The 25,781-nt window shown below is 44.0% G+C and overlaps 1 protein-coding gene across 2 annotated transcripts; it reads right to left on the reverse strand.

The window, feature by feature from the left end:
- Positions 1 to 4,219: 4,219 nt before the first annotated feature.
- Positions 4,220 to 25,377, reverse strand: HSPB8 (heat shock protein family B (small) member 8). Of its 2 annotated transcripts, XM_015817475.2 has the most exons (4): positions 25,231 to 25,377; positions 13,737 to 14,131; positions 9,153 to 9,216; positions 4,220 to 5,370 (listed from the first exon to the last, which is right to left on the reverse strand). In XM_015817475.2, the coding sequence occupies exons 2-4, from the start codon at positions 14,128 to 14,130 to the stop codon at positions 5,211 to 5,213; spliced, it is 618 nt and encodes a 205-aa protein (XP_015672961.1). In that variant the 5' UTR covers position 14,131; positions 25,231 to 25,377; the 3' UTR covers positions 4,220 to 5,210. The 2 variants fall into 2 exon arrangements, with proteins under 2 accessions (XP_015672961.1, XP_015672962.1); XM_015817476.2 differs by lacking the exon at positions 25,231 to 25,377 and having other exon boundaries at positions 13,737 to 14,185.
- Between the last annotated feature and the right edge of the window lie 404 nt (positions 25,378 to 25,781).

Consider the following 25,781-nt stretch of genomic DNA (forward strand, 5'->3'; position numbering starts at 1 on the left):
AATCGTGGTCTTCAGATCCTGACCTGGGATCAGTATACAGGAAGCCTTTGACTTATGAATAGTCATATTCCTTGAGCAACTGTTCAACAAAGATACAACAGTCCTCAAAAAAGTAACTTATGACCAGTCCCTACACTTATGACCATTACAGCGTCCTTCAGTCGCATGATCAAAATTCGGATATAAAGCATGTATTGAGAACACGTGCAATCTCCCCGGGTCACGTGATCACCATTTGTAACCTCCAATGGATTCCAAGAAACAAAGTCAATGAGGGAAGCTGGATTCATTTAACAACTGCAGATTTGGTTAATGAAAATGATTCAATTAATGATCGTGACAAGAAAGGTTGTAAAATTTGGCTATATGCTTTATAAGAGCTATCATCCATCCATCCATCCATCCATCCATCCTTTTTATACTTTTAGTTCTTGATAGACCAACCAGGTTCTTCAACTCAGGAACAACTCTAAAGTTAACTTCATCTCATTTTAGAAGAAACTTTAAAACACAGGAGTGCTGGTGGTATGGGACACCCTGCCAAGGAAGGGAATACGAAGCACGAAAACCATTTATTCCTATTGGCATAAATGCCTCACATATACCCAAGTGTTTATTAAGGACAATTGGTTGCTACATTGGATACAGTATACAGAAAATAAAAACAAAAATACATCAGATAAGACCTCCATGAAACTGGTGAGCAGAACTGGGGTGTCATGTTGCAAGGAGCATTTATGTAAGAAGGACAAAGCGTTTGCAGCACTGTTACAATTGCAATGTTTGGATCCGATGAGTTTTAGCATTGTTTGCCCTGATGCCAGATCAGCCCTTGAGGGTGAAAGAGACTATTTTATAATGAAGACACAAGTCAGCTAGAAAAGAATAAAGTGTGCTGAGAACCGCATTAAAAAAAAAACAAAACTTCAGCACATTATAAATCAGTGCTCTGGACATCTGTAAACTTGAATGGATGATAGCAACTCAGATAAACTGCTTTAGTGCAATATCAGTAGTAGGACTTTAAGCACTTAGGTGAGACTTCATCAGCCCATGGTGTAGAACAGGGGTGTCCAACCTGGTGAGGGTCATGTGGCCGTGAAGAATTGTCCCATTCCATCCTACCTTGGCCACTTTAAGACTTGTGGACTTCAATTCTCAGAATTCCCAATCTGGGGAATTCTGGGAGTTTTTTAAAGTCCACAAGTCTTAAAGAGGCCATGGTTGGATAGCCTTGGTGTAGAAGTTGGAGAGGAATCACCACAAATGGTTGTTGGGGGGAAAAATGTGGTATGAATCAGCTTACACCTAGGACGTGAGACCTCAACCAGGGGCTGATGACCTTTCTTCGCCTGAACTGCTCCATCTCTCCATTTGAGAAGACCCAAACATTTCAGGAGACCTTCACAAGATCTCCAGATATCTTGAGACAATCTCTTAGCATGTTTGGGCAAAATGACTTCCTTGTTTCAAGGTTGGGATCTTTATTGGTGAGATGATGAAGCAGGCCACAAAGGGGCTTAGGTCAGAATGATGGGTGTGGGACCTTTGAGCCTTTCTGAACATGGATTCAGTGAAAACTAGATGGTGAATGAGTCCTTAAATACTTCTCCACAGGACCAAAGATTGTTGTAGCTCCCTCATACAATGAAGAAGTCCTGGCTTGGAAAGTTGTGGAGGCTAGCCTGTTCATTTCCCACAATGCCCCAATGCAATGCCGACACCAGGCATGGTGGGAAATGTAGACCACAGTGCCGCTAAGTTGACACAGCAGCGACTTCCTCTTGAAGTCACATTGCCAAGGGATTCCTCTCTTCAGGATTTGTCTCAGCTCTAAATCTTTATCCAGAAACATCTAAAGGACCAATCTTGACTTCAACACTTCCTCAAAACCTTTCAGAAGAGGTCTCCCCCCACCCCAAATGTGGTGGATCAAAGAAGCTTTCTGGAACTGAATCCTTCCGACTCAACGTCACTCCTGTTTGAGAGAGGGCATCGCCGAGGTGTATAATTTTATACCACTGATTTGAAAGCCTCAAAGACCAGGTTAACATTACCCGTCTCCCCTCCACCCCGAGTGTAACGTGGGAGCTCAAGAAGTCCACTCAAGAGTAGGGTTGACCAGGACATCTACAAGGAAGAATGCTTTGAATGAAGGCAGCTGATGGAAGGGACTTTGTGGGGGAGAGAGAGCCTCGGGCAGGACCTCCTTCAGGCACAGGTGGCTTCTTGGGTGTCCAAAGGGATCTCGTTGCCATAGCTGCCATCCCCGTACTGACAATATGGAGGTATCTGTGGAGCTTCGATGATCAGCAGCCCTTCGGGGGACATGGAGGCAAAGACCGTGGTGGGGTCCACTTCCACCGGAAGCCTGAGGAGCACAAAGAGGGGGAAAAAATTACACGGAAGCTCTTCCCAGTCTCAAACAAGGCTTCTTTCTGCTGTCTCTTTGACAAAGATAGAAATAACAATAGAATTTGGATTCGTACAGAGAGTCCTCGACTTATAACGGTGGTCTAGGGACAGTTTGAGGTTACAACAGCCCTGAAAAAGGGGACTTATGACTGTTTTTTCACGCTTACGACCGTCACGGCCTCCCCAGGATCACGTGATCAAAATTCAAACGCTTGGCCACCAACTCATATTTATGACGGTTGCAGCGTCCCGGGGGGGGTGTCACGTGATCCCCTTTTGCGACCTTCTGACAAGCAAAGTCAATGGGGAAGCCAGATCCACTTTAACAGCCGTGTTGCTAACTTAACAACTGCAGTGATTCGTTTAACAACGGTGGCAAGGAAAGGTCATAAAAGGGGGGGAAAGTCATTTAATGACCGTCTCACTTAGCAACGACAATTTTGGGCTCAGCTGGGGTGGCAACTCAAGGACTACCTGTAATGTTGACTTTTCATAGCTGTCATATCTTCAATAATCACGGTTATAATAAAAAAGAAAGAAAAGGAAAGGAAAAACATAACGGCAAATAGTTATTTTATATTCCCAGGAACTGTACTGTACTTCAGGAGGATAATCCGAAGCCTATTTTCCTTAGGACTAAATCTCATGGGATTCGGTAGCATTTATAATAATAATAATAATAAAGTTGGAAGGGACCTTGGAGGTCATCTAGTCCAANGTCTTGAGGGCGCGGCGGAAGGAAGGGAGATCAGGAATCACCCTGATCTCTGGGGGCAGTTCGTTCCAGAGGGTGGGAGCTCCCACAGAGAAGGCCCTCCCCCTTGGGGTCGCCAGCCGGCACTGTCTGGCCGACGGTACCCTGAGGAGACCCACTCTGTGAGAGCGTACAGGTCGGTGGGGGGTAATCTGTGGCAGGATTAATGATTAATTAATGATCGTGACAAGAAAGGTTGTAAAATTTGGCTATATGCTTTATAAGAGCTATCATCCATCCATCCATCCATCCATCCATCCATCCTTTTTATACTTTTAGTTCTTGATAGACCAACCAGGTTCTTCAACTCAGGAACAACTCTAAAGTTAACTTCATCTCATTTTAGAAGAAACTTTAAAACACAGGAGTGCTGGTGGTATGGGACACCCTGCCAAGGAAGGGAATACAAAGCACGAAAACTATTTATTCCTATTGGCATAAATGCCTCACATATACCCAAGTGTTTATTAAGGACAATTGGTTGCTACATTGGATACAGTATACAGAAAATAAAAACAAAAATACATCAGATAAGACCTCCATGAAACTGGTGAGCAGAACTGGGGTGTCATGTTGCAAGGAGCATTTATGTAAGAAGGACAAAGCGTTTGCAGCACTGTTACAATTGCAATGTTTGGATCCGATGAGTTTTAGCATTGTTTGCCCTGATGCCAGATCAGCCCTTGAGGGTGAAAGAGACTATTTTATAATGAAGACACAAGTCAGCTAGAAAAGAATAAAGTGTGCTGAGAACCACATTAAAAAAAAAACAAAACTTCAGCACATTATAAATCAGTGCTCTGGACATCTGTAAACTTGAATGGATGATAGCAACTCAGATAAACTGCTTTAGTGCAATATCAGTAGTAGGACTTTAAGCACTTAGGTGAGACTTCATCAGCCCATGGTGTAGAACAGGGGTGTCCAACCTGGTGAGGGTCATGTGGCCGTGAAGAATTGTCCCATTCCATCCTACCTTGGCCACTTTAAGACTTGTGGACTTCAATTCCCAATCTGGGGAATTCTGGGAGTTTAAGTCCACAAGTCTTAAAGTGGCCATGGTTGGATAGCCCTGGTGTAGGAGAGGAATCACCACAAATGGTTGTTGGGGAAAAAATGTGTTATGAATCAGCTTACACCTAGGAAGTGAGACCTCAACCAGGAGCTGATGACCTTTCTTCACCTGAACTGCTCCATCTCTCCATTTGAGAAGACCCAAACATTTCAGGAGACCTTCACAAGATCTCCAGATATCTTGAGACAATCTCTTAGCACGTTTGGGCAAAATGACTTCCTTGTTTCAAGGTTGGGATCTTTATTGGTGAGATGATGAAGCAAGCCACAAAGGGGCTTAGATCAGAATGATGGGTGTGGGACCTTTGAGCCTTTCTGAACATGGATTCAGTGAAAACTAGATGGCGAATGAGTCCTTAAATACTTCTCCACAGGACCAAAGATTGTTGTAGCTCCCTCATACAATGAAGAAGTCCTGGCTTGGAAAGTTGTGGAGGCTAGCCTGTTCATTTCCCGCAATGCCCCAATGCAATGCCGACACCAGGCATGGTGGGAAATGTAGACCACAGTGCCGCTAAGTTGACATAGCAGCGACTTCCTCTTGAAGTCACATTGCCAAGGGATTCCTCTCTTCAGGATTTGTCTCAGCTCTAAATCTTTATCCAGAAACATCTAAAGGACCAATCTTGACTTCAACACTTCCTCAAAACCTTTCAGAAGAGGTCTCCCCCCACCCCAAATGTGGTGGATCAAAGAAGCTTTCTGGAACTGAATCCTTCCGACTCAACGTCACTCCTGTTTGAGAGAGGGCATCGCCGAGGTGTATAATTTTATACCACTGATTTGAAAGCCTCAAAGACCAGGTTAACATTACCCTCTCCCCTCCACCCCGAGTGTAACGTGGGAGCTCAAGAAGTCCACTCAAGAGTAGGGTTGACCAGGACATCTACAAGGAAGAAGGCTTTGAATGAAGGCAGCTGATGGAAGGGACTTTGTGGGGGAGAGAGAGCCTTGGGCAGGACCCCCTTCAGGCACAGGTGGCTTCTTGGGTGTCCAAAGGGATCTCGTTGCCATAGCTGCCATCCCCGTACTGACAATATGGAGGTATCTGTGGAGCTTCGATGATCAGCAGCCCTTCGGGGGACATGGAGGCAAAGACCGTGGTGGGGTCCACTTCCACCGGAAGCCTGAGGAGCACAAGGAGGGGGAAAAAATTACACGGAAGCTCTTCCCAGTCTCAAACAAGGCTTCTTTCTGCTGTCTCTTTGACAAAGATAGAAATAACAATAGAATTTGGATTCGTACAGAGAGTCCTCGACTTATAACGGTGGTCTAGGGACAGTTTGAGGTTACAACAGCCCTGAAAAAGGGGACTTATGACTGTTTTTTCACACTTACGACCGTCACGGCCTCCCCAGGATCACGTGATCAAAATTCAAACGCTTGGCCACCAACTCATATTTATGACGGTTGCAGCGTCACGGGGGGTGTCACGTGATCCCCTTTTGCGACCTTCTGACAAGCAAAGTCAATGGGGAAGCCAGATCCACTTAACAACCGTGTTGCTAACTTAACAACTGCAGTGATTCGTTTAACAACGGTGGCAAGGAAAGGTCATAAAAGGGGGGAAAAGTCACTTAATGACCGTCTCACTTAGCAACGACAATTTTGGGCTCAGCTGGAGTGGCAACCCAAGGACTACCTGTAATATTGACTTTTCATAGCTGTCATATCTTCAATAATCATGGTTATAATAAAAAAGAAAGAAAAGGAAAGGAAAAACATAACGGCAAATAGTTATTTTATATTCCCAGGAACTGTACTGTACTTCAGGAGGATAATCCGAAGCCTATTTTCCTTAGGACTAAATCTCATGGGATTCGGTAGCATTTATAATAATAATAATAATAAAGTTGGAAGGGACCTTGGAGGTCATCTAGTCCAACCCCCTGCTCAGGCAGGAAACCCTACACCATTTCGGACAAACGGCTGTCCAGTCTCTTCTTAAAAACTTCCAGTGTTGGAGCATTCACCGCTTCTGGAGGCAGGTTGTTCCACTGGTTAATTGTTCTCACTGTCAGGAAGTTTCTCCTTAGTTCTAGATTGCTTCTCTCGTTGGTTAGTTTCCATCCTGCCTTCAGGCACTTTGGAGAATAGCTTGACTCCCTCTTCTTTGGGGCAGCCCCTGAGATACTGGAACACGGCTATCATGTCCCCCCTCGTCTTTCTCTTCATTAAACTAGACATACCCAATTCCAGCAGCCGTTCCTTATTCCAGATAAAGAGGCCGCAATCACACCGGATGTGAACAAAAGACAATTCCCGTGTCTAGGCTTTTGATTTGATTTGTGTGACTTCACCGTCTGACACACAACAGAGAATGCCTCGAAGGATAAACCATTAAGAGCTGTGGATAAGGTCACTGAGTATGCTGGATTTCTGGAGCAGGTTAAAACAGCAACTCCCTGTGAACCTTGTTTAATGCATTTTGTGAGTCCAGCCTTGTGTTAATCTTCAAAGAACCAGAATGGAAACACCGTGAAATCTTTGGGGAAACCGATTTCTTATCTACAGCTTCATCCTTTCTGATGATTAATGAGGTTTTAGCAGGCACTGGGACCTTGGCTGATCTTCTCTGGCCTTAGAAGCTAAACAGGATGGGCTTGTTAGTACTTTGATAGGGCATCCTCAGGGGACCTAGAGGTTATAGCTACACAGAGATGTGGAAAGAAACATCCCTGGAAAAAAAAGGACATTGCCAAGGACATGTTTGGGCCACAGAAGTCACCCAAAGCTGAGTTTGACCGGAAGAAGCCTTTATGTACAAAATGAATCATGAAAAATCCTTGATAACAAATCCATTTTCTTTAGCTTTAAAGCAGGGATGTCTGACCAGGGACAATTTTAAGACTTGTGGACTTCAACTCCCAGAATCCCCCAGCCAGCCAGCATGGCTGGCTGGGGAATTCTGGGAGTTGAAGTCCACAGGTATTAAAGTTGCCAAGATTGGGCACCTTGCTTTAAAGCTTAATTAAGGAAGATACAAAAGAAAGGTTTATTTTGCGGGGGGTGGGGTGGGGTGTTTCTTTCAACCTCCTAACGTTGTAGCTCAAACTTTGGGTTAACTCTGAGTAAATTCCTTGGCAAGCAGGTTTGGCCAGATGCCTTTTCAAATCGTGCCCAGTTTAACGCATCCAAGTAAACACCAGCATGGGGGTAAGAATATATTGCCCTAATAAGGAACTCTTAATGAAACTCAGGATTCCACACCTATGCTGGCTTAGCTCTTTATAACCCTTTGCATGTTGTCCTTTCCAAATAACCCTTCCAGCATGGAACAGATTACAGGGAGTCCTTGATTTGTGACTACAATTAGGAGCAGAATAACAGAGTTGGAAGGGACCTTGGAGGTCTTCTAGTCCAACCCCCTGCTCAGGCAGGAAATACCATTCCAGACAAATAACTGTCTCTTCTTGAAAACCTCCAGTGTTGGAGCACCCACAACTTCTGGAGGCAGGTTGTTCCATTGATTAATCGTTCTAATTGTCAGGAAATTCCTCCTTAGTTCTAGGTTGCTTCTCTCCTTGATGAGTTTCCATCCGTTGCTTCTTGTCCTGCCTTCAGGGGCTTTGGAGAATAGCTTGACCCCCCTCTTCTTTGTGGCAGCCCCTCAAATATTGGAAGGCTGCTATCAGGTCACCCCTAGTCCTTCTCTTCCTTAGGCTGTCCATATCTACTTCCCTCAATCATTCGTCATATGGCTTAATAGAATTATATTAGGGACTGACGGCATGTTGTCCAGTGTTCCTCATATTTCTGCTGGACCCGAGCCTTCCCATGATGGATGACGTTGCTCTCCAACACACTTGGAAAAGCTTCATCTGAACAGTGACCCCTTTCCCCCCTCCCCATCGGTGCCCCACTTTGGGAGAAGAGAGAGGGAAAGTTCTGGATGGACCTCGAAAGCGTAAGAGTAAACAAGCATCTGGAAGCACCATTAGGCTAGGATGCAAAATAAATCACAAAAGCATGTTGATGAGTCACCAATTCTCGGGTGACTCGGCAGCTGAGCCCGTCCCAGCTCACCCATCCGCCTTCCAAAATCCCCCTTCCTTTCCTATAAACCCACGGGCAGTGCGAGCTTCAACATATGATGCATTTTTTGAGCCCAGCCCTAGACTGTACGGAGAGGGCTCTAAAATAACTTTTGCAGAACCGAGCAGATACGAAGTGCCAACGGTTTAAAATTAAGCAGCGTGTCCTTTCGTTTTCTCCTATCGTTTTTTTCTCCCCCTCCTCTTTTAATATTAGAATTTGGGCTTGGCAATGTCTGGCTTTTTAAAATACAGGGAGGGTTGACTTTCTGAAGTTACAACAGCGCTGAAAAAAAAGTGACTTTTTCACACTTACAACCGTTGCGGGTATCCCCACGGTCACGTGATCAAAATTCAGACGCTTGGCAACCGGTTCATATTTATGACGGTCGCAGTGTCCCGGGGGTCATGTGATCCCCTTTTGCGACTTTCTGACAAGCGAAATCTATGGACTTTGACAAGGGCTTGTGACAAGGATGAGCAGGGCACGAAGGAAAGCTTGCATTTCAAATGCATTCTTTTGCTAGAACGTCAGTACATGAACTCAGTGAGTAGCCGGGACAGACCCAGTCAGTGAATTAACTCCAGGGGTAGCTGGGACATACCCAGATTGAGAAATGCAAGCTGAAACAAAGGATCCCATTTCTCTGATGGGCTGGCCAACGACTGGGAGTGTGTCACTTTCAGGCTGAAAGATTAGAAGAGGGTGCGACCTATTTTTGACTTTGGCATTTGAGGATTAAACTTGATCTTTGGATCAGGTTTAAACGGGGGGGATTCTGGGAGTTGAAGTCCACATATATATATATATTATCACCCATGACTGAACACAGAGCTGCTGGAAAGAAGTGGTGCTAATTTTCAGAAATGCTTACTGTATTTTCTTGGTGAAATTCTTGGAAACAATCCCTCCTTCTGCTTGTTGTTCTTCATGTTTACCTGCCAAAATAAATAAATATAAATATAAATAAAAATATAAATAAATTCAAGTTTTTCTTCCCCCCACCCCAGGTAGCACTCTTCAAACCCACTTGTCCAATGCCTTATTTTAAGTTGTTTTTTTTATTAATGCTGTTTGAAATCCCCCAGCCTGAAACTTTAATTACTGATATTGAATTCTTAAAGAGTTTTATTATCATCCGTCTCTCATTCATTGCTGGGGTTTTTAATACACGCTACCCATTCTCGACTAATGATCAAGATACAAATATTAGTGGAAACATGAAATAAGCATCTGATTCTCGGAAGACATTTTGTCTGATCCCTTAAAACGTTTTCTGGTTTTGGTTAATCAGTTCAGGAACTTTGGATGAAGAGGAATTGCAATCAAAATTGTGGTGTTGCACAGCGCACAGACAGTTGAACTCAGAGCTAGTTAACCCTGGTTTACTAGCGTTATTTAGCAATGAAGTTCACTGGCTGCCCTCCAGCATCTCACCAGTCTAGTCCTCAGTGAGCCAACCTGTGTGGGTTGTGTGGAGCCGCTTGGCTAAAAAAGTTTCCTTATCACCAAGGACAATTGTAGATTACATAACGAAAACTGGGCTATCCAAAGAAGCGATAGCTTTATTTTATTTATTACATTTTAACTTTGCATTTTTTTTAAAAAAAAAGCCTTCTATTAGGATGCTAATTTTCTGGGCATAAAAAAATATTTTTTTCCAAGGAAGCATAACAGATTGTGAATTTTACTCTGCAGGCAACTGAGATAGCTGCTTCCATTTAACTAAACCCCTGTCTTTCAAAGAAATCTATTTCAATTGAAATTTGATGCCATGAAAGAAGATAGAGTTATAAAATACTGTATGTTGCACTGGGGGCTATATTACTAATGGCTGATAATGGCTAACATTTGGCGTTCTCAACCTGGCTCCTCTTTTAAGGGATTGTAGCTTTAAAATGCAGCATTTTTAAAAATTGCCTTATATAAATTTTAAATGCCAGTGTTTCAGAACCCTGCAGATGGGCTTTCCTTCCTGCTTAGGATTGTTTTTAACGAAAATGTAGGCTCAAGATTTCATTAAAAACGCTCGTTCCACCCAGCACTAAAGCTCTGCCTGGTTTTATGTATTTTAACCGGAGCATTTATTTGTAGCTTTTCAACTACCTCCAGAAAGGAGAGGAAGGGAAGGAGAGGAAGGAGGAGGAGAAGAAAAAGGGAAAGAAGAGGAAGGAGAAACAGAAAGAAAGGAGAAGGGAGGCAAGTAGAAGATAGAGAAGAAGCAACAGATAGGAAAAGAGAAGGAGGAGGAAGGTGGAAGGAAGAAGGAAGGAAGTAGAAGGAGGAAAAGCAGAAACAGAAGGAGATAGAAGGAAGGAGAGGAAGAGAAGGAAACAGAAAAAGGAAAGGAGGCGAAGGGCAGAGAACACATAGAAGAAAAATAGTAAAAAAAAAAAAGAGGGGAGACAGAAAGAGTAGGAGATAGAAGGAGGAGAAGTTGTAGAAGTAGGAAGAAGGGGAAAGAGGGAGGAGGAGGAGGAGGAGGAGAAGGAGGAGAAGAAGAAGAAGAAGAAGAAGAAGAAGAAGAAGAAGAAGAAGAAGAAGAAGAAGAAGAAGAAGAAGAAGAAGAAGAAGAAGAAGAAGAAGATGATGATGATGATGAAGATTATTGAAGTGATAAACTGTCTCCCTAAAATTTCCAAAGAGCTCTTTCTCTTCTTCCTGGTCAGTTCTACCCCACAATGGTGGCTAAAAACTGGCCCGGTCCCTGTGCAGGCTGAGATTCCAGGAACAGCTGCAGTCTGAGGTAGCACTATAAACATCCAGAAATTGGGCACCGAATGGCATCCACTGGCAAGAGCTGGGCTGCTGGCAAATGGCCAGGCCCTATTTTCTTCCCTGCCAGCTTCTGGCCATGACGCAGAGGAACGAGAGGCAAAACAGAAAGAAAGTAAAAGCTGGGCTTTTCCAGATACTCCTTTGCCTTTGTAGGTTGAGAAACTGGGGTACAGACAGGGGGGGTAGCCTTTAAGCCCTCCCCCAAAATCTCTAGGAGGAGAAATAAAATAAATATAAGCCACCTTGTAGGGGGAATGGGCGGCATAAACGTATAAAACATAAATGCCAAGCCTCGAAATTTGGGTCACGTGGCCTTGGGCATGCTGCGACGGTCGTTAAGTGTGAAAAACGGTCACCGGTCACTTTTTGGAGCGCTGTTGTAACTTCCGACGGTCACTAACTGAACTGTTATAAGCCGAGGACTCTCTGTAGTTCTCTCCCTATCAGCTGTTCCCCAACCGGAGCGGCGTCATCCGAAGCTTCAACCCAAAAGCTGAAATTTGGCTGCCACCAAATTATATTGTCGATGGTGCAGAAGAGAGAAATTATAAGCATGAATGGAAACCCAGGCTAGTAATTTTGGGGTCTGTGTCTTCTAATTGACTCTTAATTTGATCGTCCAATTCAACTTAATGCGTTCGGAAGGATCAATTCCAATCTGACAGCAAAAATTCCATTCAGGAAGTCAACGGAATCTGCATTGCCCTAATATTAATCACATTTAAATTTCACGTAAACTAATTAGGGTTCTTTTTGATTCCACAACCAGATGCATCTGGAGAAGGTGAGCTGAGAAGTGGTAGCGGAACGTCCATTTTAATTAATTCATACCGTAAGTATCCATAAGTATAACCCATATAAACAAAAGCTCTTTTGGGTGTCCTCGCTAATTAAAAAAAAAAAACACGGGAGAAAAAAGTTCAAGAAAGACCGATCTAGAAAGAAAAACAAAGAGGGGCAATGGATTGAGTTGGCGGCGGATTGGAAGACAAAGCAAAAATCATGCGTGGTAAAAGAAGGGATCCATTTTACAGATGGGAAAACCGAGACTGGGGAAAACAAACAAACAATTGTGGACGTTGAACGGCACTTTGCACTCAAAATATCACCTATGTTGAATAAATGAGATGCATACTTATGCCTACAGAGAGAGAGATAAAATTAAGAAGACCAAAAAAAAGTAGTATCTTTGGATTACCCAGTAATCTTTGTGGACAAAAGAGTTACCTAACCAGAAAGACCACACATGTTGTCTAATCACACTAATGCTGGATTAGACAGCGAAAGGACAATGTTGGGTCTTGTCAGCAAAGTTTTCGAAACTTAACCACACGGCTGATTGCGCATAATCACGTGCCAGACTCCTGCAAAGTTTGTTGGTTTTAATCTCCTGCTAGGAAACTGGCAGCTCTTAAAAGGGAGAGGATCAACAAATGTTGAGTTTCTTTTAAAGTGGCTTGGGGTTTGCTCAGACTATACTAACCATGGGTTTTCTTTTTATAAATAGACAAGAGGGGGGGGTTCCTTTTCTACGCCATGGCACAGCAAGAAATACATTCTGGCTCCTTCTGGTTTCTCATGATTTTTCAATTGTTAAAACAACACATTGGTGACTTGCAAATGAAGGTATAAGGAGAGAGATGTTACTATTTCCCTGTACCATGGTTTGATCCTAGGACAGAGTCAAAAAAAGTCAGAATGGCAGTGGTAACCGTGCCATCAAAACCTCTCCCCTTTTTTTTATATTCGTTACAACACTATTATTTCATCCAGATGAACCGACGAAGCCATAATCTTTCTTGGGAGGCTTTCCAGATTCTGTTATTCTCTGTGATTTATTAACTAAAGTAAAATTGTCTGGGTTTAGACAAATACACTAAGCTATATTAATCATGGTTAACACCGTGCCTGTGTTCTCACAAGCCCCTAAACTTGAATCGTGCAAAATTTCCCACTAGTTTAGCATGTGCAGCAATTGGAATTACTAAAATTGTTTATAGTTGTGAGGAAATGTTATATATTCGTCTGTTTTTATTATATTCATAATCTCTCTTTCTCTCTCTGTTTTTCTCTCTCTGTGTTTGTTTCTGTGTGTTTCTTTCTCTCTGTTTTTCTCTCTGTGTGTTTGTTTCTGTGTGTTTCTCTCTCTCTCTCTCTCTCTCTGGAATTCCTGGGGACTTTGCGCCATTCACTCTCTCTCTCAGCCCAAAACCAGACTGATGTGGTGAGGAAGCACCCAGAAGACTCCAGTTGAAATCCCCTTTCAGCTATGGACACCAACTTCCTGCTTGAGCAGAGGGTTGGACTAGAAGACCTCCAAAGGTTCCTTTCAAGCCTATGTGCTATGTCAGGGCTGTCCAACCTTGGCCACTTTAAGACCTGTGGACCTCAATTCCCAGAATTCCCCAACCAGCCATGCAAACTCAGGCTGGCCGGGGAATCCTGGGAGCTGAAGTCCCCAAGTCTTAAAGATGGCCAAGGTTAGACCCTTTCTTCTATGTTCCAACCGTCTCTTTCTCTCAGCCTGATCTCCCTCAAGGGTTCGTCATTGGGACCCTACGGGAGGGGGAAGAAGAACACAACCTCCCTTGAGCTCCTGAACAAAAAGCCCCCTCCCCCCAAAAAACCCAACCTCACACACAAACCGACAAAGACGCACCCCACAAAACCCGTTTCTCACCTGACACTTCCACGTAACCATCCTTGGTCTTGACCGAGAGCTCTTCGGGTTTAAAACTCTGGACGTTGACGCAGACTTTCCAGGGCTCTCCCGAGAAGGTCGGTGGGCTGGATCCAAAGGGATCCCCTTCAGGGTGAGCCCCAAAGCGAGAGCCGTACCCCGGAGGGGAGAATCCGCTGCTCCGGACCATCCCTGACCTCAGTGGACTCGCCCAGCCTGTGGTCAGGGGCGAGCGGGCCCAATCCGGCCAGTTGGCGGTCAGGTCGCCGGGAAAAGGAGACATGTTAAAGTCATCGTCCAGAAGCCGAGAGGACAAGCTGGATTCCCTAAAGGGATCTCTGAGATTCCGATGCCGGCCAGGGTAGCACGAGAAAGGGATCTGGTTGTCAGCCATCCTGGGAGAGGTTCACCCGGAGAAACAAAAAGCAGAATCAAAAACAAAAGAGAGGACGTTTTCCAAGAGAAAGAAAGAAAAAGAAAAATCTGAATTCCACAATCTTCTCCCGAGCACAACTTTTCTACAGGGAGAAAATAAAACCGTTTGCCCCACCTTCTTGCCAATCAGAATTTTAAAAAAAACAACCCCCAAACCCTAAATTTCTTTCTTTCAGAAGTTCTCGGTTAGGTCCAAATCCAGCCAACCCACTAAAGTTCAGAACCGAAGAAGCTTCTTGGAAGAGAAGCGAAACGTCTTCAAGGAAAAACCAAGTCCGGTCGCCTTTTCAAAAAAAGGGAAAAAGGGAAAAAGAAAACCACCTTTGGGACTCCTTGGCTTTCAGAATCAGCCTGGCACTGCTTCAAACCCCCCCAAATGAAGAAAAAAGAAGCCGAAGAAGCTCCAGGCTGCCCTTTTGCTCCAGATTTAAACCACTCCGGTGCCAGACAGAAGCTTAAATCAACTGCCTGGTGCCAGCCGAGAAAGTTCTATAAACTTCCAAAATGCGACTGCCCCCTATTTATATGCAAGGCTCCAGAGCTGGTGTGTGTGTGTGTGTGTGTGTGTGTGTGTGTGTATTGGCAAAAGAGGAGGCGAGTGTCGCAATTCCACCCTGCCAGCCGTATTTTTGGAGATTGTGAAGCAGGCTGACCTCATCCCAAAGGGACGGCTTTGCTAAAAGGAATGCCAAGTTTAGACGGGCTTGGCTCTCCTTTTCATCCCTCCCTCTTTCTCTCCTTCCTTCCCTCCCTCCCTCTTTTTTTTTCTCTCTCTTTTGGCAGTGTGATCTTAGCAAGCAGCCTATTATTAGCTTAGGGTGTCAGGCCTGCCTCTTTGTGCTGGATTTTTCTCTAACCCTTGGACTTTGCCTTGAGAGAGAGAGAGAGAGAGAGAGAGAGATAGATAGATAGATAGATAGATAGATAGATAGATAGATAGATAGAGAGAGAGAGAGAGAGAGAGAGAGAGAGAGAGAGAGAGAGAGAGAGAGAGAGAGAGAGAGAGAGAAAACACCCCCTCCTCTTTCATCCAAAGGTCCCCAAGCTTTTGGGCACCAGGGACCGGTTTCATGGAGAGAGGTTTTTCCGCGGTCCGGAGGGTGCGTGGTTTTGTGTGCTGCCTACATTCCGCGGATGGGTCTTTGCTTGTTTGTGCGGACCGGTTGCTGGCATGCCGTTGCCCGGTACTGATCCACGGGCTGGGGATTGGGGACCCCTGCTTTAATCCCCCAAACAGAAGCTGCAAAATTCTTTCTGTAAATCAGGGGGTTTGGTCTAGCCATTGCATTTCGTAAGAAGTGCATTTTAATCCAGCACTGATAGTCTTGATAGCTGTTAGTAATCTGATTTGGATTTAATGTACATTGAGTTGAATTTAGGGGAAGTGTGTGTGGGGGGGGGAGGGTTGAGGTCCTGCCCATTTCTTTGTTCTGGCTCCGTGCCCTTCGATCTAGCGATTAAAGGGCCAGGTTAAAAAGCAGGAGTGGCAAGTAAAGTTGTAAAATGGGGCAAAACTCACTTAACAAATGTCTCACTTAGCGGCAGAAATCAGCTGGGGTCCTAAGTCCAGGACTACCTGTGTTTGACGTGTTTCATCTCCTTCCTGCCCACTTGATTGGCAGCTAATTCTTTCCCCCAGCTTGCCGTCCTGAAGGTATCTTGAAAGCTTCATTGGGAATATCTTGAATGCTTTGGAAGGGAAAGACTTTGTTGGAAATCTTGGTGTAATCGTGGTTCCTAGGGATCCATTACGACCTTTTTTTTTTTTTTTGCAACAGTTGTTAAGTGGATCACGGCAGGTGTTAGTAACACGGTTGTTAAGTGAATCGTTGACTTTGCTGGTCCGAAGGTTGCAAAAGGGGATCACGTGACCCCAGGTCTCTGCGACCGTCGTAAATGTGAACCGGTTGCCAAGTACCCAACTTTGGATCAAGTGACCCTGGGGAGGCTGCAATGGTCATAAGTGTGAAAAACAGTCGTAAGTCACTTTTTTCGAGGACGTTGTAACTTCGGTCACTGAACGAACTGATACAAATCAAGGACTGCATGTAGTTTTCCTGCTCTTGATTTACACCACCTTTCCGTGATCTTCAATGGGTCCTTCCTGCTGGATCAAACTCCAAGCAACGCTGTTTCTCCACCACTTGATTTGCATCTAATTCTTTTCCCCAGCTTGGCATTCTGAAGGTATCTTGAAAGCTTCATTGGGAATATCTTGAATGCTTTGGAAGGGAAAGACTTCCAAAGCACTCAAGATATTCCCAATGAAGCTTTCAAGATACCTTAAATCTTCCCCTCTCCCTTTCGTTTATTGGAGGGATTTTTGTAAACAAAGGCACGGATTATATTTCTTTTCTCAATTTATTCCGAGAACACAAAGGCCCAGGTGGGCCACAACGGCTGCCAATGTCACACACAACACCCAGGGAGCCACAAAACTGCCTCTGATTTTCCATTTTTAATCTCCTGGAAGGATAAACAGCATGAAATATGGGCTTGGGGGAATCAGCCTACCTAATTTTAATTTGAAATGAAGTGAAGTGGAATGAAACTTCGGTTTTATTTCCTCTTGTGATCTGCTTTCACCTGCTCCCAGTTCACTTTATTGTCTGGATCCTGGCCCCTGGCACAGTTATTTCTGAATTACAGAGAAGGTCGAGCAACTTGATCCCAGAACTGTAGACACCATAGAGGATTATCCATTTCTTCCGCCAACGCGGAAATAAATCGCTGCACATCAAGCGGGCAGGTAGGAGATGAAGCACACCTGATCCAGGTTGTCCTCAACTTATGACCACAAAATTTCTGTAGCTAAGCGAGACACTTGTTAAGTGGGTTTTGCTCTGCTTTACGACCTTGCTCGCCCCAAATTATCCAGTGAATCACTGCGGTTGTTAAGTTAGCGACACGGCTGTGAAGGGAATCTGACTTTCCCATGGACTTTGTCAGGAGGTCGCAAACGGGAATCACGTGAACCCGGGGACACTGCAACGGTCACAAATGTGAGTCGGTTGCCAAGCGGCTGCATTTTGATCACGTGACGGTGGAGATGCTGCAACAGTTCCAAGTGTGAAAAACGGTCATAAGTCACTTGTTTCAGGACTGTTGTAACTTTGAATGGTCACTAAATGAACGTAAAACGAGGACCACCTGTATAACTTTACTGAAGACTCCAGAAGTAGAAAAGCCAGTTCTAACAATTTCGCATGAAAAACAGCGTAGGAAAACTTTCCCTTTTCTCCCCTCCCCTCCCGTTACAGTTGTCTAGTTGTTGTGTAGCGAGGCAACCATGACGGGTATAAGGAAACCCCTCCCCATTTTGCGCAATGGCACGTGCAACTTTAAAGCTAGAAGATGTTTGTGTGAGTTATTGCACTCCTTAACCAATCCCCTTGCAAATTCAGGTAAGCTACCGGCCCTCAAGTCATCTTGTGGCAGAGAGTTGTATTGAATTCATGATGCTTTGCGTGTCGCAACAGGCAAGTGGGTGGGGGCACTGCAGGGCCTCCTAAACCAGGGAGGACAACAGACAGCCGCAGTTATGCAATATAACAGCTGTGGTTCAAGGAGTCCATTTTCCGTGAATTTTCTTTCCAGTCTGGAATAATTAACTTGCAAGCTAACTTTGGGAGCATCCCAAACCAAGCTAAGTCCCCCCCTCCCCCCAAAAATGCTGGGGAATTCCTGAAAGCTTGGTATTCAGACAAAACAGCCATCAATAAACACATAGAGATAAACCACATTTACACACCATTCAAAAGAGGCAATAAAGAAGACCAGGAGACCTGGTTTCCAGCAGCAAAAACCCAGATAAACGGGGATTAACACCAGACAAACCATCAAGCAGAAGGTAATATCCTAATCAAGGAACCACCAAGGAGAAAACCACATCCCCACCAACACTGGCAGAGTGAGCTACTATATATAAAGAGGGAGAAAACCCCACACTCACCAGTACTCATGATGTTATCTAGTTGGGTAATGAAACATCTACAAGAAAACAACCAAGCTCAGAGAGCACCAAGGACCCCACAGTCCTCCTCCTCCTCCTCCTCCTCCCCCTCCTCCTCCTCAACACTGATGATGTTATCTAGTTGGGTAATGAAACATCTATAAGAAAACAACCAAGCTCAGAGAGCGCACCAAAAAACCCAAGTTAGCCTTATGGATAATTCCTAATTTGGGCTCCTTCCACACGTATGCACCACAATTCCTAGAATTCCCCCAGCCAGCATAGCTGTTGCTAAGCATTCTGGAGATTGAAATCCCTGCAACTGGGGATAAATTGAGAAACCGTGACTTCAGGTGTGAAACAAGATCCGGATTAAGCTCCATTCTTAAGAATCTGACTTCACTCATCTATTTTAAGACTGTCTATCACCAGACAGCCTCAAAAAAAGCTCTTGACGCTGCCCCCCATCCCTGATTTTACCAGTCAGCATCAGTCAGAAAGGATCTCAAGTGGCTGGCCGTGGCTTTACTAGGCTTGTAAGCTAGAAAAGAAAGTCAGAGAATGTATTCAGAGCAGAAACAGACCATAAAGGCAAAAAAACACACATAAACCAGGCCGATGTCTGAAGGGTCCTTTGCCTTTTGGGATATTTGCGTGAATTGATTTTTGCAAAGTACTTCTGTTAAGTGGAGCGGTGCAGCTGCTTTCCGAGGTTTTTTTTTCTTGCAAATCTGTCAGATTTGCATCCTCTGAAATGGATTCCGCTTTATTTTATTTATTTTTTTAAAAAGACCATCTCATCAAAAGGAAGATGCAAAGGACAGATGTCCTTCAATCTCTGCTTAAAGATAATGCCTGTGATCATCATATGTGCAGGAACAGAAATGCAGTACGGTACAGTACAGGAACCCTTGACTCACAACCGCTCATTTAGCGACTGTTCAAAGTTACAACAATAATGAAAACAGGGACTTGGGACCGTTTTTTTTCACCCTTACAACCATGTGCAGCATTCCTCCCCCCCCCATGGTCACGTGATCAAAAAATGGGGCTGCTTGGCAACTGGTTGCAACGGTCATAAAGATGAACCAAGTGGAACGACTTGCCTCCAGAAGTTGTGGGTGCTTCACAGTGCTTTTTTTCTAAAAAAAAAAAAAAAAAAAAAAGGTGCCGGCACTCACACACGTCATACAACCCGCCTTGCCTACCCTACAAGGTTCCATCCAAAAAAGGTGCCGGAACTCCGTTCTGGGCGTTCTATGAGAAAAAAAAGCCCTGGTGCTTCAACACCGGAGATTTCTTTGTCTGAAATGCTATAATAAGGTTTCCTGCTTGAGCAGCGAGCGGGCTGGGCTAGAAGACCTCTAAAGTCCCGTCCAGCTCTGTGATTCTGTGAAGGAGGAGACTGTGGGCCCTCCCGAGGCTGAAAATCTTATCCCCGCAGCTCTTATCAATCTGTTTATTTGTAAATGAGCCGAAAACATTGCAAAACACACGAACCTCCCAGAAGCTCATTTCAAAAGCTGCATCAAAGCTGAGCTGGATCAACCGCTCAGGACGTCCCACGGATTAAAAACCTCGGGGCCAAAGCAATCGATTGTTATTCCCCCATTAGGAGAGGCACCAACTCTGCCCCAGAGGGTATTTTGCTTGCAAACTGTGGGAAAAGGTGGAGTCCATCCATAAACACCGAAAGGCTTTGCTCTACATCTGATGGAGAAGATAAGAGGAGCTGGAATGCTGTTCCCGATCCAATCAATTCCTCTGAAAAAGCTTTAAGCACAGATCTCTCTTTGCCGTAGGGCATTCAGTTCACCCCAGATCACAAAGGAGATCATTACTCTTCGGAGAGCGTCACCTCCCAATTCTACTGAAGACTGGGAAACACCGTTCTAAAGTTGTGAGAATGCAATCCCGGGGATTCAGAAGAAGTCCTTGGTTCGGAAGTCATCTCATTCATCTTCCAGATGTTCGATTCCATCCTAAAATCTGGGGGTTTATCTGTCCCCTCCCATAGCACTTCAAGACAATTACATCTGTCTTACACTTCTAAAAACAGCACGCTTTAATATTGCCACAATCTCGGTTTCATTTGAGAGAAGATGCTTATGTATAAGCTGGAGAGTTTCTATGAGAATTATGAAACTGACTGAAAGAAAAGGACCGGCCAACCAGATATTAATTATTGTGTACATGGGAAATAGATGAGCATGCAAGCAATTTGCTAAGAGTACAGGGGTGTGGACTCTTTGATCTCTGCTTCCCTCAGGGGACTGAGGCTCGGGAAGGAATCCATTTTTGTTTTTTTAAACCAACAAGATGCGCAGACATGAAGAAACACTGGTTTGAACCTAGCCTAGGCCAAAAAAACCATCGAAGGCACCAAGACTACTTCATATTTTGCTACGTTCTTGGTAATTCTGGAACCTCAAAGTTCTTGGTAATTCTAGAACCTTCTTGGTAATTCTGGAACCTCAAAGTTAGTAACCATTGTTTTTTCCCTGTGGCTAGTCAATCAAAATTCCATTTTGGAAAGCTATAATCCCCATGGAAAAGGATTGTAAAGAATTCCAGGAGAGGCCTTGCCCAGACTGGGGAAGCTTATCGTAGATTGATCCACGTTCTGAATTTCCTAACCAAAGGCCAAGAACTACAGGGCAACACAATTTTGGAAAGACCTCAGAGGTCATCTAGCCCAGACCTTATACCGTTCCAAACAAACGCCTGTCCAATCTCTTCTGGAAAACTTCCAGTGATGGAGCACCCACAACTTCTGAAGGCAAGCTGTTCCACTAATTGTTCTTATTGACCCTCTGTTTTCCTTCTGTCGCATCCCAAAGCATGCATAGCCATAAGTGTTTTTGAGCACTGATGCTTTGTTTGCGCAGATGTTCCGCCGAGTGGCAATGAGACATACTCCTGGAATTAACTGAAGGGATGAATTTCAAGTCAACATTAGAGAAAGGACAAGAAAAATACGCTTACGTTGACAATCCTGTTTGAATTGGGAGGGGCGGGCTAGGGAGCGGAGACAGAGCTTTTGAACCTTCCTAAACAATGGGTGTAAACGTCAGGATTACATCTGGTTTCTGACGTCTCCCGTCTGCCTCTCTCGCAAGCCAAACAGTGATCTAGTTTGAATGTACCTTTTTTACAATTCAAGTGGAGCCTTCATCTAGTAGTAGAAATCCATTAATTAAATTAAATCAATTAAAAAGCGCCCATTACGTTTTGTTTTTCAAGTAATGTCTCCGTGTTAGTTCAGCCCAGACATGGATTCGTTCCATAAAGCCACGGGCACATTGCAAAATAAAAAGAAAAACAAAAAAATTAAAAATTAAAAAAAACCCTCTTCCATCAAATTCAGCTTCACCCAAAGAAATGGGATGGCACCTATATGGGCAAACCTCCCCTCTGATCCCAGGTTAAAAATGTCCTTGGCCATCAAAAGTTTGCCCATAGCAAAATTTGCCCAGTTTGGCAAAGAATCCAAATTGCAAATAAGCAATTTTTTTTTTTAAAAAAAAGGAGCTCTCTTCTTAACATTTGTCTGAAATAGAATAGAATAGAGCTGGAAGGGATCTTGGAGGTCTTCTAGTCCAGCCCCTTGCTCAAGCAGGGGAATGTTATAGGGTTTCCTGCCTGGGCAGGGGGTTGGACTAGAAGACCTCCAAGGTCCCTTCCAGCCCAACGACGCTATGATTCTAATGTGAACCAAAAAATATGTTAGGCGGATAAATAATATCCCAACTATTGCTGGAAAATCACTGGGCTAACTGGATTAATACAGGGTGGAAAGAAACAGAAAACTCCAGAATGTTATTATTTGCATGACCTGATTTAATCCTTGCTAAGAGCCACCAGGCTAGAAGCTGGGAATATGGAGTTCTAGTCCCAGCTTAGGCACCAGCCCACCTCGGGCCGGTCACTTTTTCTCAGCCCTCGGAAGGAGGCAATGGCAAGCCACTTCTGAAATCTTGCCAAGAAAACTGCAGGGACTGGTCCAGGTTGACACCTGAAGTCAACTTTGGCTTAAATTGGACGCAAAAATATTATTGTTTATCGTGACCCTCCCTAATAAAATCAGTAGTGGATCATCTGTTCATCCTTTTCTTCCCGTACGTGTTCCTTTTTAATTGCACGATATAAAGCCAGCCAGCTTTTTAATATTCTCTTCCTCAATACAGAGGGAGCAAAATTCAGCTCGGACTATCCCTGGCCTTCCAAAGGTCAATTAAACAAGACGTTTTATAGCTCCTTCCATCTTTGCTTCTCGGTAATAACAGGGCAGCGTACTACACAATCAACACACATCACCATGATCTCTGTGTTCCTTTGAAAACAGGAACATGGATGTCCTAGTTTTGGTCAAGGAAGGGTTGGAATGCTTCTTCTAGGTTTCTATGATAGGTGGAAGGCCAGATTTGAGGAACCAAGACCTTCCTCTTGTGTGTGTGTGTGTGTGTGTGTGTGTGTGTGTGTGTGTGTTAGCATTTTATTATTTTATTATTTTTCTTTTCGTTATTTTTATTTCTTCGATACGGTGTTTTTATACCTGGGGAAGCCGCCTTGAGTTGCTATGTGTGAGTAGGCAGCAGTAGAAATTTTCTAAAATAAATAAAATGAAATAATAAAATGATAAAGAATAAAATACAATAAAATAATAACATAAAATAACAACATAAAATAAAATAATAAAATATCAAATGAAATATTAAAAAATGAAATGAAATGAATTGAAATGAAATGAAATGAAAATAATAAAATGAAATAATAAAAGAATAAAGAATAAAATACAATAAAATAATAAGATAAAATAATAAGATAAAATAAAGTAATAAAATATAAAATAAAATATTAAAAAATAAAAAAATGAAATGAAATGAAATGAAATAAATGAAATGGATTGAAATGAAATAAAAATATATAAAATAAAATAATAAAATAAAAAATAAAATAAAATAAAATAAAATAAAATAAAATAAAATAATAAAATAATAAAATAATAAAATAAAATAAAATAAAATAAAATAAAATAATAAAATAAAATAAAATAAAATAAAATAAAATAATAAAATAAAATAAAATAAAACAAAATAAAAAATAGGATCATTTTTCACACTTAACAACTGTTGCAGCCTCTCCGCAGTCACGTGATCAAAATTCAGACGCATGGCAGCTGGCTCGTAGTTATGACGGTCGCAGGAAGGCTGGATTCACTTAACAACCGGGCTACTAAATTAACAGTTGCAATGATTCACTTAACAACTTGTCTCACTTAGCAACATAGTGTTGGGGCTCAACTGTAGTTGCAAGTCGAGGATTACTTGCATGATGTCCTTTCCCTCCAAATGACAAAACTGACGTAGAGCAGAGCTGCGTGTTTCAATGCTGTATATACATACCTGTTGAATCTGCTTCGGGTTTTTTGGGTTTTTTTTCAGTTCATCCCAGGTCAACCAGGTGCCGTCCTTGAAACCTGGAGATGGCAAAGATATTTTTCTTCTCCTCCTCTTTGTGGCTTTGGAAAGGCCCACCGCATTGAACTGTCGAAATCCAAAACGCCAGGCAATTTTATAGGAATTTAGGCTTCTGCGTTGCTCCGCATCTCAGGTTGCATCCAAAGTACATTTAAATTGCTCCACAATTATCTGCCTGGCACAACCGCACTCACACCTGCTGCTTCAAGGGGAGCAGCCGAAAAAGCTGGTTCTGCTCGTTCCTCTTTCTCACCATTGGCACTCGATGGGTGCCAGCCTGTAGAGAGGCCACGCAACTTCCCGCTGGCCACAAAGCCAGAAGAAAGGCAGTTTGTTTCAAAATCATTCCACCATGAGCTGGTTTGGAGGGGGTGCCGTTACCCGATGTGGGGATGGAAGCCCCCCGGAATTCCGGACTTAACGTAGTCATTGCTGAAGGTGAGGGAGGGGGAGACTTAAAATATGGAGAGGTAGGAGACGGAATTGCACTTAAATTGCAAAAAAAAATTGAATCGAAGGTAGCCCCCGTCTTATGACAACTGAGCCCCAATTTCCGTTGCTAAGCCAGACGGCGGTTAAGTGAGTTAGGTTTTACCTTTCTCGCCACAATTGCTAAGCGAATCATCGCAGTTGTGAAATGGGCAACCTGGTCGTTAAATGAATCTGGCTTCCCCGTTGACTTTGCTTGTTAGAAGGTGGTCAAAGGGGAATCACGTGACCTTCCAGTGCTTTGGAGAAGAGGTTGACTCCCCTCTTCTTTGTGGCAGCCCCTGAGATACTGGAACACTGCTATCATGTCCCCCCTCGGTCCTTCTCTTCATTAAACCAGACACACCCAATTCCAGCAACCCCGCTCTTTATATGTTTTATCCTCCAGTCCTCTGATCATCTTTGTTGCTCTTTGAGATCTTAAAACAAAACCAGGAAGTAAAGAAGTAGGAAAACACTAAACGGATGCAGTTTATAGTCCTAAGGCTTGAAGGCAAGGTCTAAATGCTGAGTCACAGAGGTTCTTCCTCCTTCTGCCAATCCATCTTTGAGGACACAGGACCTTGCCCTAGGCCTGAGGCACAACAGGCCATTGCTGATCTTGGCCGTGGGATGAGACAGAAAAGTTCCTTTGGCCTGGTCCTCAAAGGCAGGCGGGAGTCCCCGCTATTCGTTAGGGTGCGTGCACCTCCTTGCCAAAGTAAACTCAATTCTCCATGGGGTGAAAGAGCCTTTAAGCAGCCAGTGAAGACCAAGACCAAGCTGAAGAATAAGAGAGTCGAAAGGAACCTTGGAGATCTTCTAGTCCAGGGGTAGGCAACTTCGGCTCTTTTATGACTCATGGACTTCAACTCCCAGAAGCTGGCTCAGGAATTCTGGGAGTTGAAGTCCATGAGTCATAAAAGAGCCGAGGTTGCCCACCCCTGTTCTAGTCCAACCCCCTGCTCAAGCAGCAGACCCGATACCATTTCAGACAAGTGGCTGTCCAGCTCCTTGCTTCTGCAAGGGGCTGGAACAAACAAAGTTAAGCTCTAACTCCCCCCCACCCCAGCTGCAAAGCCAGGCCTGTTCATTCCCCAAGCCCCATATCCCTCCCCCCTCCCCTCCCCTTCTGGGGTGCAAGGTTGCCGTCCCTTACCAACAATATTCGACAGCCAAGGAGCTCCTAGGAAAGATGACGAGGGTTTTCAAGCAGTTCTTCGGAAGGGCAGTTTAAGCACCGACTCAGACAGGCAGCGTAGAGAAAGGGATTTGAAAAGAACAACTCGTATTTGCAGCAGCTTCTCTGGGCAGGCAGTCACTGCCAGTAACGTTCTCTGCGGACAAGGGTGGAGCCAGGCACCCGGCCAGCTTACTGCCTTGAGGACTTGGCTTCCTTGCGACTGAAAATGGCCTGGCTACAAGCCAGTTCTGGATAGGCTAAGTCTGCGGTTCCTCCACAGCTGATGAGTCTGAGAGATCTCACTCAGCCCACAACCTGCTTCCTTTGCAGGGGCAGCTGATAGCAATAGACTCCAGAAGAAGGGAAAAAGAGAGAGAGAAAAGAGCAAAATTGAGGGGCGTCCATCTTGCCTGTCTGCCTACCTCTCTTCTCAGTTAATGCAAGGCTGTTTTCCTCCAGAGCTGTGTCTCTAAAGGAGAATATTCGGAGCTCAGGGTTGAAATGAAGGGCCCTGGATGCTTCTCTTG

This window comes from Protobothrops mucrosquamatus, unplaced genomic scaffold (assembly GCF_001527695.2).
Source record: "Protobothrops mucrosquamatus isolate PMUCROS unplaced genomic scaffold, P.Mucros_1.0 scaffold593, whole genome shotgun sequence".
NCBI lineage: Eukaryota > Metazoa > Chordata > Lepidosauria > Squamata > Viperidae > Protobothrops > Protobothrops mucrosquamatus.

Excerpts from the sequence above, each read along its gene's own strand:
- HSPB8 (XM_015817475.2), bottom strand. The coding sequence starts at position 14,130 with ATGGCTGACAACCAGATCCCTTTCTCGTGCTACCCTGGCCGGCATCGG. Across the intron at positions 9,217-13,736 it reads TGGTTACGTGGAAGTGTCAG|GTAAACATGAAGAACAACAA; the intron begins GTGAGAAACGGG and ends TTATTTTGGCAG. Across the intron at positions 5,371-9,152 it reads AATTTCACCAAGAAAATACA|GCTTCCGGTGGAAGTGGACC; the intron begins GTAAGCATTTCT and ends TGTGCTCCTCAG.